At 40.7% G+C, this 11,754-nt stretch overlaps 1 protein-coding gene across 1 annotated transcript; it reads left to right on the top strand.

The window, feature by feature from the left end:
• The first annotated feature begins 2,343 nt into the window (after positions 1–2,343).
• FDX2 (ferredoxin 2) lies at positions 2,344–10,566 on the top strand. Its single transcript, XM_081938481.1, has 5 exons — positions 2,344–2,499; positions 4,322–4,361; positions 5,512–5,618; positions 6,584–6,671; positions 9,774–10,566. Exons 1-5 carry the CDS (start codon positions 2,379–2,381, stop codon positions 9,928–9,930), a joined length of 513 nt encoding a protein of 170 aa, XP_081794607.1. The 5' UTR covers positions 2,344–2,378; the 3' UTR covers positions 9,931–10,566.
• Positions 10,567–11,754: the final 1,188 nt, after the last annotated feature.

The raw sequence follows: 11,754 nt of genomic DNA, 5'->3' as shown, positions 1-11,754 counted from the left end.
GCTGAATTCACTCTATATACCAGGTCTATTTCCCACCCCATCTGTTGTTTATCTTTCTGGATGTAGTCAGCCAAAATGTTTGTCACGATGTCCCTTATATTTTCATCATCTGTCTCTATCACATTTTGAAATCTAAGATAAAAGGACATTCTCTCAAACTCTATTTTCATCTGCTGGGAGTCAAGTTCTTTGTTTCCCTTCTGCATCCCTTCCAACCCTTCCCTCATCTCCGCCGCCCCACCCTCCAAGAGGTCCAATCTCTGTGAGTTCTTATTAATTTTGGCCTGGTTCTCTTTAATTTCTTCTTTCATCTCCTGCAGTTGTTCTTTATTTCCTCTTGTCCCTGTATAATTTGCTGAAACATTTGTTGAAAGTCCATCTCCAGAGATTTGGGTTGCATCAAAGCTGTTATTTTTGATTGTGTACTAGGACTGGAGGTTGCAGATGTCGGGGCAGAGGCAGCAAAGCCAGGCTTTCCAGGAGGTGGTTTTTTAGGTGGCATTCTTTATACCATAAAGAGTTCAGTCAGTATAGAGAATGGTCAATCAGAAAGGCAAGGCAGCTAAGAGAGTCCAAGAGACAGAAGGTCCAGGCAGAAGAGAGTTTTTGTTTTCACTGGCCCTGGTAATAGAGCAAAATTTCCACTCCAGTGAGTTCAAAGAACAGCAATCCACAAGAGACTTATCTGAGCAACACAGAGACAAAGACCGGAAGCCTGAAGTTTCAAAAGTGGAGTCAGATTTCACATTTCATAAAGACAATGGAAGTGTGCCATCTTGCCCTGCCAGCTTCGGGTTTGGAGGCAACAAATAAAGTTTTCAATGTTCAATGTTCAAAGTTTCCAGATCATCATTGTTTTAGGGCTTAAGTCCGAAAATTCACTTAATTCACTTAATAGGAGCGTGACATCATTGGTTGGCTCTCCCCCTCCTCCTCCTTTCCCTGGGGCAAAGAGCTAAATCATTTCCAGCCGCCTGTCCGAGGGAGGGGGGGAATTCCCCCTCCCTCCAGCCGCGCCTCTCCGATTCACGCTGAAAATAGGATTTAAACAGCTGACTTTTTTTTCGTTAGAGTTGTTAGGGTTGTTAAAGGGAATGGAGAAAGTTCACGGCTCACCGCACAGCAGCCGCATCCTTCTAGTTTCTTTTTCTCCGATCGGCATCGTAGCGAAGACGCCGAAGCGTCTCCCCATTGTGCTCCCCGGTGCCTGGAGCGAGGCGGGGGACCTCCCGCTGGCCGCCGCTGATCCAGGGATCCCCCGCGGTGCCGCCCCTTCGGCAGGACGCCTCTACGGGGCATCCCACTTCCCCCAAGGAGTGGGAAGCCCACCAGGGAAGCGGGGGGTGAGCAAAGCTTGCTCGTTGCCGTCGGCCGCCGGAACTGGAAGTGGGAATGAGAATAATTTTTAACCAATATGTTACAAGTCCAGGCATCTGTTTTAACTTTAGATAAACTGCCTTCCTCCTTAGTAGTACATTTGGGACACAATGAGCTACCTGAAATATAGCTCTTAGGAATTTGGACTGCACCCTTTCCAGAGGAGTTAAGGAGGAATAAGGCCAGTGGTGGGATTCAGTCAGTTCGTACCACTTCAGGAGAACTGGTTGTTAACTTTCTGAGCAGTTTGGTAAACGGGCGGTTGGCAGAAACCATTAGGGCAGAGAAACAGTTGTTAAATTATTTGAATCCCACCACTGAGTAAGGCCCCAACTGAACACCAGAGAATAGTTGTTCGCAAGTTTTAGCTGAATATAACTTCAGTGCTCCTGGAATATATTGTGCTCCTCTGGAGAAATAAAGATTGAATTGCTGCCATTGTTTTTTTTTTTTAAAAAAGCATATTGAATGACATAGGAGGTGCACTGCGTTTAGTAGAGCTATGAAAAACCATGCCCGAATATTTTAAAGATTGAACATGCTCAATGTTCTGGCTATTCATCTTCCAGGCATGCAATTTAAGACTTTTTGCAAATATCATGATCTTAGTTTTACTATAGTTGATTTCAAAAGTTTCTTCAGATCAGTAACTAGCCAAGAGCGTTCAGGGCTTCTCGAAGTCCAATACGTGTTTGTATATCATCTGCATACGACAAGGATGCAAATATGTGTATTAGCTAATTTTGGAAGATAATGTTCCTCCCGATCCCGAAGGCGAATGAGAAGTTCGGTGTATTGTGTCAGCCTAACTTATCAATTGATGAAACATAAACTCAGAAAATTAATTCGGTGACTCCATTAAACCTACTGTGGGAACAGATTCCTTACAAATCTTTTTCCCTTCCAAGAGAATACAGTAGCACTTCTTTGCTCCTCCCTCTGCGTTTTGTCACCCTAGCAACCGACCTCTGACCCCTCCATGCAATCACGTGAATCGTGCAATGGCGGCCTCCTGGGCTGCTAGTGGCGGCGTGAGTGTGACCCTGGGCTGGGGGTGGCGTCGCCTCCAGTTGCTCCTGGGAGCTACCGGGCGATTTCAGTTTCGGGGCGTTCGTACTACAGGTGGGATGGCGGCTGCAACCGGGAGCCTTTTTCTCTGGTCTTAAAGAAGAGATGAGGGAGGGAAGAGATTTCTCCGCCAGGAGTTCCTTTTCTCCTTGTTTTATGTTTTGAGCGGCTTCGGATTCCCAGCGAATCGAGAAGGGGAGCGCGATAATCCTTTCCTTTTCCCCGCCCCAGCCTTCCCTTCCAAATGTTTGTTGTCTCCATTTGACTATGATTTGCTTTACCCTTTCTTCCGTTCGAGAATGTAGACAACTGTTAATCATTTCTACTCCCCCACGATTCCCTTTATTGCTTCCGAGATAACCTGCACCGTTATTATTCTCCCTTTTTGCTCGTTACTGCGATTCTCTGGGGTACGTTAGGATGAAAGAAATTACAGTAGTAATTTTTAAGTCATTAAGTAAGTCATTAATAAGCCTCCTTAAGCTTTTTGAGATTTTGAGTTTGAGTCTCAAGTTCTCCAATATACTCAATATATCCAAGATGTTGGATAGCTATTTGTCTGAAACGGTATAGGGTTTCCTGCCTAGGCAGGGGGTTGGACTAGAAGACCTCCAAGGTCCCTTCCAACTCTACTATTGTATTGTATTGTATTATTCTCCAATATACTCAAACCAATCATCAAATATACTCAGCATATTTTCCAAAGCGCCTGAGGGTGCAACAAGAAGTAATGGGTGGGAGATCATTAAAGAGAGATCCAGCCTAGAACTAATGAAAATTTTCCTGACAGAACAATTATTCAGTGGAATGTCTTGCCTCCAGAAGTTGTGGATGCTCCATTAATATAGGTTTTCAAGAAAAGATTGGACAGTCATTTGGTTGGAATTATAGGGGCTCCTGCTTGAGCAGGGACATGGACTAGAAGATATCCAAGATCCCTTCCAATCCCAATATTGTATTTTCTGTAGAGATTACATCAGTTTTAAGTACATAGGAGACTAACAAATACATTGTTGAAATATTTGAATAGTCACATAAGAAAAATTATGTTTGCATAACACACAATCTCATTTTATCCTGGTATACTATGAGAACCCAGTTTATGATGCTGTAGAATTTCAGGGAGTTAAAAGGGAAAGCCTTTTAAGGAAGGCATGTGTGTCATGCAAAGACAGTTACTATTATTTTTGGTGCTAGATGAGGAGATCTCCCAATCATTTAACTTACATACGGTGTCTGGATCCTGCGTATTGCTCCTAGGAAATTGTACTGTTTTCCCATTTCCAAGTTACATGTTATTTACAGAGTAGTAGACCAGTTGTTTATGTTCTTTCTGGTTTATAGAAGCATTTCTTAGTATTTGTTGAATCCATTTCTACTGTCTTTTTATCATGCTGGACTGTTGTTAATTGTGATGAATATTTCTGAAAACTGATTTATTGAAAAGACTGTGATAATACAAATTTAGTACTAAAAATGAAATAGTGAACTGTCTTCAGTGACCGACTCCAGTTGTTCTGTGCTAAGAAGCACTGTGATCTTGCATGAACAATCCTAAAACCAAAGTTCAAATGCAATGATGATTGTCTAAAAAGGAGATTTCATTAGGCTGCAGATCTATTTATCCTATACCTTTCTGTATTTTATGTTGCAAAATTGTGTCAAATAAAGCTAAGACTTACTATTTTATGCCATGTGATACACAAAATAATGCAAATAGTAAACACCATATCTGTTTCTAATAAAGCCTTAATACTTGACTTAGAAGGTGATAAAGAGGTGGATCTAGCATGTAGGATCAAACTCTGTCTGGGCAAAATTCCTGAAAGGATATGTAATGTAATGTAATAATGGCATTTTATTATTTTTCCCCCAGTGGCTTTTCAAACAGAAGATAAGAACTGCAAAGCAGAAGTGTGAGTATTAGGATGTAGACGCATGAAACTAGAAGAAGTGGTTCAACTGAAGCAGGCACATTTTATTGTACTCCAATTTCTTGGCATTTTGTTTGGTATTAAAAGACACAAATAACTTCAAATAGCTCTCTCTTCCGAGTCTGGCTGATATAGAAACTAAGTTCAGAAAAGTTAAACTGTAGTAGAATATTTTAGGGATATATTTGGAGTAGAGACCCAAACACATTACATTGAAGCATCAATTGGATTAATGAAAACAGTGGTAGCAAAAATAGGCTTGAAGGTTACAGTCCCTCATTATTGACTTATGCAAATGAGAATATGCATGTGATTAAATATTGCAATTATGTATCACACATTGTATGTTATCTAGGTTTAATACATTAGTATAACACATGTGCCTAGTGAAATCAATGAGGCCATTAAAGTGTAACTTTACCCTGAGGTAATGAGTCAAGACTACATTTTGGGTTTTGAATGAACAAAGGCAAACTATGAACATAGTTTCTTTCTAGGGAGTTATTTTTTATTGCTTTCCCAGACCTCCACTTGCCTCCAAATATCTTCACAAATTAATGTCCTTTGAATGTTCTGAAGTTAAGCTGGCAGTGCAGTTTTCCTTCAAAAAAGGCATTTTTGTAATGAGGTAGTTGCCCGATTTAACTCTATAGCTAAGGCTGTGCTTTGTTTTCTGTAGGAAGATTTATTTGAATTAGGGGCTTTCACTTGGCCCTATAAAATTGCATACTAACTTAAATCAACCTAGGATGAAAATGATGGTTAAAGTATTTGCCTTAATTATAGATTGATCCAAGGTAGTGGTTCATGCTAGAGCTAAAAGTAACCCAGCATGTCACTCAAAGGACTTTTATCATTTGTGTCTTTTATTTCAGATTAAAAATCTATATCAGATATTAGATCAATCTTCCGCATATCTTCCCCACATGTGTTAGGGCTGTAGCACTCAAAATTCTCCTCCAGCGTAGGGTGAACGAGGATAGGCAAGACTATTGTAGAAGTTAGTTTGCAATTCTACATAAAAACGGAAATTGCCAGAAAACATTCAGTTGTGCTTGTAGCATTTGAGCGTATGATATATACTGGATGACCCTGAACTGAGAGCATTTCCATATTGTTTCTTCTGTCTTAGAGTCAATGTAGTGTTCATAGATCGTTGTGGGCAAAAAATCCCAGTGCAAGGCAAAGTTGGAGATGATGTGCTGCACTTGGCTCAGAGAAATGGCATTGAACTAGAAGGTATGTCATGAATATCTGTATAATGCTCTCCTGGATCAGAGCAAAGATCAGTTTAGGCCAGCATCCTGTTTCCAACATTGGGCCACATGCCCTGGGAAACCCATACAAGCAGGATATGAATACAATTATTTATTTGATTTACACATCTGCCCATCTCATAAGTGACTCTGGGTGGCTTATATTAATATAAATAAACCAAAGAAAATATACAATATGAAATAAAAAACACAAAGCTGAGCAGTGTAAAATAATCATCAACAAAGAAAAGAGATGGGCTCTATCTGTTCTGGAACTCTAGGCAAGGCACAAAACCACATCTTTAGGGTCTTGCAATAGCTCTGCCCCATAGGCTTTCCTACTTACACTGCCTCTAAATTGAAGTTCTATAATTACAACTTTATAGCAGCATAGAAGCAATCTTTCTAACAACAGCCAGTTTCAAAGTTTAAAAATTAAAGTGTCCTAACACAGTTTGTAACTTTAAAAGAACTTGCAGAAAAAAATCTTAAACTCTGCAGCAAAAAGGTTCCTGCTTGTATAAGCATGCAATTACTGGGTTTGTACAGAAACAGTAAAAATTTAAGTAGCAACACCACCCCTTTCCCCCCTCTCCTACATTCCTAATTTTCTGGTAGATTTGTTTACCTGTTTCTGGGTGCCTTCAGGTTGCCAATAGGATTTGTCCAGTTTTTTTAAATAGATTCCAGGATTTAATCATGGCCCAGAGACAATGCTGCTTCTTTATGCAATCTAGCACTAGTAACTAACTTCTGCCTTTATTTTATTTTTTTAAAAAAACTTTTTTCCTCTCCAGGGAGAAAAGGGTTAGGAAGATCTGCCTGGGGAAAAGAAATATCTGTGAAATTAAATCCAGCCAATGGTTTTCTGTTATGCTGCCTCTTGGTAGAAGAATCATTTGAGATCAGGGAAGCTGGATTGAATCAATCTATCTTTTATTTTCCCAGGTGCTTGTGAAGCCTCCTTAGCTTGCTCTACCTGTCATGTTTATGTAAGCCATGATTTTGTGGATAAGCTTCCCATGCCTGATGAACGGTAAGGGTTGCTTCTGTTTTCTTCTTATACAGGCAGCTGCAAAATACCATAAATGCAGGCCAGTTGTTGAGTGTTTCAAATGTGATTGGAACACTCAACAAGGTGACCACAGTGTGTGTGTGTGTGTGTGTGTGAGTGAGACAGACAGACAGAGAGAGGATCAGAGAGAGGGAGTGAGAGAGGGAATCAGAGAGACTGACAGAGCTGTACGCGCGCGCCTGTTTTCCACGGCGTGGAGCAGCGGCGAGATTCTGCGCGGCGAGCGATGATTCCAGGGGCCATCCGGGAAGATGAGGAACGCGAGGGGAGACCCTGCCCCCCCACTGATGGCCCCCGGAATCATCGCTCGCCGCGCAGAATCTCGCTGCTGCTCCACGCCGTGGAAAACAGGCGCGCGCGTACAGCTTGGCAAATTACAGCCTGGGAGACTTGTCACTCGCTTTTGCAGAAGCTTCCCTCCGAAGCCCAAGAGGAGGGAGGGGAGCGGGCGCCCGGCACACTGAAGAGCCGCATTAAAATGTGCAAAGAGCCGCATTTGGCTCGCGAGCCGCGGCTTGCCGACCACTGTCCTAGACCATTTGTGTGCTGAGTCAATTTGATATTATAACATATACGGTGCATTCAGAAAGTATTCAGACCCCCTTTACTTTTATCAATTTTGTTATGCTGCAGCCTGATTCTACAGTTGTTGAAATTCATTTTTTTTTCTCAATCCACACTCAGTACACCATAATGACAAAGTGAAAACAGAAGTTTAGAAATATCGGTAAATTTAAAAATAAAAAATATCACATTGGTGTAAGTATTCAGATCCTTTGCAACAACACTAGAAATTTAGCTCCCAATTCTCTTGATTGTTGCTGACATGTTTCTATCTCTTGAATGGAGTCAACCTGTGGCAAATTAAATTGATTGGACATGATTTGGAAAGGCACACACCACTCTCTAGAAGGCCTCACATTGCATACCGTAGCAGAGCAAAAGCCATGAGGTCAAAGGAACTACCTGCAGAGCTCAGAGACAGGATTACTGCAAGGCACAGATCTGGGGAAGGCTACAATAAAATTTCTGCTGCACGGAAGTTTCCTAAGAGCACAGTGACTCCGTAATTCTCAAATGGAAGATGTTTGGCACAACCAAGACTCTTCCAAGAGGTGGTTGCCTGGTCAAACTGAGCAATCAGGGGAGAAGGACCTTAGCTAGCGAGGTGACCAAGACATTGATGGTCAGTCTGACTGAGCTCCAGAGATCTTATGTGGAGGTGGGACAGAGTTCCAGAAGAACAACCGTCACTGCAGTCCTCCACCGATCTGGGCTTTATGGCAGAGTGGCTAGACAGAAGCCTCTCCTCAATGCAAAACATACGAAAGCCTGCTTGGAGTTTGCAAAAAAGCCACCTGAAGGACTCTCAGACTGTGAGGAACAAGATTCTCTGATCTGATGAAACCAAACTGTTTGGCCTCAGTTCTGAACTTTATGTTTGGAGGAAACCAGGCACCGCTCCTTACCTGCCCAATATCATTCCAACAGTGAAGCATGGTGGTGGCAGCATCATGCTGTGGGGCTGTTTTTCAACAGCAGGGACTGGGAGACTGGTCAGAGTTGAGGGAAACCTGAATGGAGCAAAGTACAGGGATATCCTCAATGAAAACCTGTTCTACAGCGCTCAAGATCTCAAACTGGGCTGAAGGTTCACTTTCCAACATGACAATGATCCTAAGCACACAGCCAAGACACCACAGGAGTAGCTTAGGGAGAACTCTGTGAATGTCCTGGAGTGGCCCAGCCAGAGCCCTGACCTGAATCCTTTTGAACATCTCTGGAGGGATCTGAAAATGGCTGTCCACCAACAGTCACCATCCAACCTGAGTGAGCTTGAGGGGATTTTCAAGGAAGAATGGCATAAAATCCCCCAATCCAGTGTGCAAAGTGTATTGTGTCATACCCAAAAAAGACTTGAGGCTGTAATTGCTGCCAAAGGTGCTTCAACAAAGTACTGAGTGAAAGGTCTGAATACTTATGCCAATGTGATATTTCAGTTTTTTTTCTTTTTAATAAATTTACAGACATTTCTAAAATTCTGTTTTCACTGTCATTATCAATCTACCGGGTGTAGATTGAGGGGGAAAAAAAGAAATACAACAACTGTAGAATCAGGGAGCAGCATAACAAAATTGACAAAGTGAAGGGGATCTGAATACTTTCTGAATGCACTGTGTATCTCTATTGTGTGGAGATATTATGATAGAAGTTGAGGAGGTGGAGCTCCAGACACAGGAGAGAGCACACATTGCTAGATTGCCAATTGTATACATCTCAGCATAGGCCTGATTTGATTAGAACATTCTATTGAGACTTCACAACAGCTTGTCATATTTCCTTTTGGGCACTAATACATACGTGACCAGCAGAAATGTTAAATTTATAGTCAACACTGTTTAACTGAAAACATGAAGAGTTACATAGCATGGTCTCATGCAACACATTATACAAATTTGAATAGACTTTGTACTTTGGTATATTTATATTTAATTTATCTTTTGTTTGGTTAATGCAGTGTGGTGGTTTGATAGAGTCAATTGAGTGATCAATAAATTAGCTAACACATAATTCACAGATAATGTTAGAAAACATTTAAGTATCAGGTAACAATTGAGAGTTAGAATCTCAAAAATCTTCAAAAGTTGCTGCATATACTAAAAAACAATTGTTGTGTAAGGAAATAAAAAAACAACTGCAAGCATTTGTAAAGTCTATAATGCTGCATGAATTGGCATAAGTATTTAAAACCTGTATATATTTATACAAAGAAAGTCAGTTTGGTGTAGTGGCTAAGACACCAGACTAGAAATTGGGAGATCATGAGTTCTAGTCTCAATTCAGGCACAAGGTAGCCTCTCTCAGCCCTAAGATAGAGTCAAGGACAAACCATTTCTGAAATCTTGACAAGACATGCTTTTATGTTATTCTTACTTAGAACTTCTTGCTTTTTTATCTTTCTTTTTCAGGTTTTAAAGTAGTTATCTGCCATGAATGTTGTAAGTGCAAAGCCAGGGTGTTAATTGCTATTATAAATAACTCCTGACATTCTTCTCCATCTAGGGAGGAGGATATGTTGGATATGGCACCGCTGCTTCAGGAGAACTCTCGACTGGGCTGTCAAATTGTCCTTAGCAAAGAACTGGAAGGAGCACAGTTCACCCTTCCCAAAATCACAAGGAACTTTTATGTGGATGGGCATGTCCCTAAACCTCATTGAGAACTACAGACTCCATGGCTGGATCTGGGTCTCCATTGTTAAGATGATAAAGGCTGCAGAGAGCACAGTGGGATTGTGGCCAAAGCTGGAAACATTTAAAGAAAAGAAAAAGGAGGAAATGGCTCAAAGAATAAGAAGATGGGGCTATGGAAGGAATTAAGCAAAATGAGTGAGACTCAAAACATCTAGCAACTATCTCATCTGCTTATACCTGCTTCAGAAGTCCAAAGTTGGATTAAGGTTAGCCTCATCCATGGCACAGAAGGATGCTGAGAGAAGGGTAGTTCCATACCTAACAGTTCTTTCCTCACATCCTGGAGAAAACCAAAATGTTTCATGGAGAAGCAAGACGTTTCTATGCAGTAGCCACTGTGTTTTAGCAGAGGAATACAAAGTTTTATGTATTGTTAATTGCATGAAGAAAGGAAAAAAATGTAATTCCCATCAGCACATTCTCTATACACTTTTCAGCATATTCATTTTCTCTTGTTTTTCCAGCACTGTTTGGAAAATCTATACTGGCAGTTCTTGTCTGCGTTTAACCATCAAACTGCATATTGGATATTTGGTTATCTGTATAACAAACAAACAAAAAACAAAAAAGGCTTCTTCCAGTAAAGATGAGGCTACTGCTAATGTTTTTGAATTCATTCTCCGTACACATGAATATATGTATTTGGAATGATATGTGTTTGTGGGGCAGGGGCTGGGCAATACAGCTTTCCAAGGGAGCTTTGAAGAGTTCAGGAGCACAACTGTAGCTTCTATCTGCAATATCTTTAAATGGTTACATTCCTTCTTGTAATTACACAGCTGCTTAGAAGTGTTATAAACAGAGCCCTGAAGCAGATTTTTGGACACTTTTCCAATACCAAAGTTCAAAAGAGTCGATATTCTTTCTATCCTACTTCAAAGTACAACTTTCACTTCTCATAGGCTTTCACAAAGAATAGCTTATACTGTGCTTTTCTGAACTTTGTAGGTGTAATAGACACATCATGGGATCCGAATAGCTTTTCCAAAACCTTCGTGGCTGTTCTGTAAAAGTTAGTCTGCAGCTTCTTCCTTTACTGTTGATGGTTGATTGTAAAAGACAGAAGCTATCTACCACTTCAGTATCTTAACTCAGTAACTATTGCCATTAGTTAGGTCTTATTTACATTTAATTTTAGTACTATTTTTTTTTTACTATGCCCTGTGACTTTTATTATTAGTGCTTGTAGATCCTTTGCATTTTCAGCTATTAGAGTAGTGTCCTCTGCATAGTTAAAGCATATGCAGCATGCTATTGTTTTTAGGAAAAAAAACACTTTCAGAAAAAAGTCAGTTTTTGTATGTAGATAATTGTCTTCCCCTCCCCCTCCCCCTCCTCTAGATACTTTCAATGCAGTGAAAATAGTTTCTCTCCACAACCACTAGATTGGCTCAGCATTAGTATAAATGACATTATTTAACAAGTAGTTGGGAGAAGCTTGCTCTGTAATTCAGACAGGTTTTATACTGTTAAATTGGTTTGAGCAATCTGTGCTCCTCCAAACGTTGATTACAACACCTGTAATCTTTGAACAGTATCCATACTGATTAAGATTGGTTGGAACTAAAAAAAACAGAGGATACATGTTTCCCAATCTTACTACAGCTAGTCCTTGACAACAGTTCATTTAGTGACCATTCAAAGTTACAACAGCCCTGAAAAAAGTGTCTTCTGAGTGTTTTTCACCCAACCATTGCAGTACCCCTATGGTCACATAATCAGAATTCAAATGCTTGGCAACTGACTCATACCTATGACGGTTGCAGTGTCCCGAGGTTATGTGATCACCT

The sequence above is a fragment of the Natrix helvetica genome (genome assembly GCF_964273705.1).
Source record: "Natrix helvetica genome assembly, chromosome: 1".
Taxonomy (NCBI): Eukaryota; Metazoa; Chordata; class Lepidosauria; order Squamata; family Natricidae; genus Natrix; species Natrix helvetica.
The sequence above is the reverse complement of the archived record's forward strand: the minus strand, read 5'-3'. Positions and strand labels throughout refer to the sequence as shown.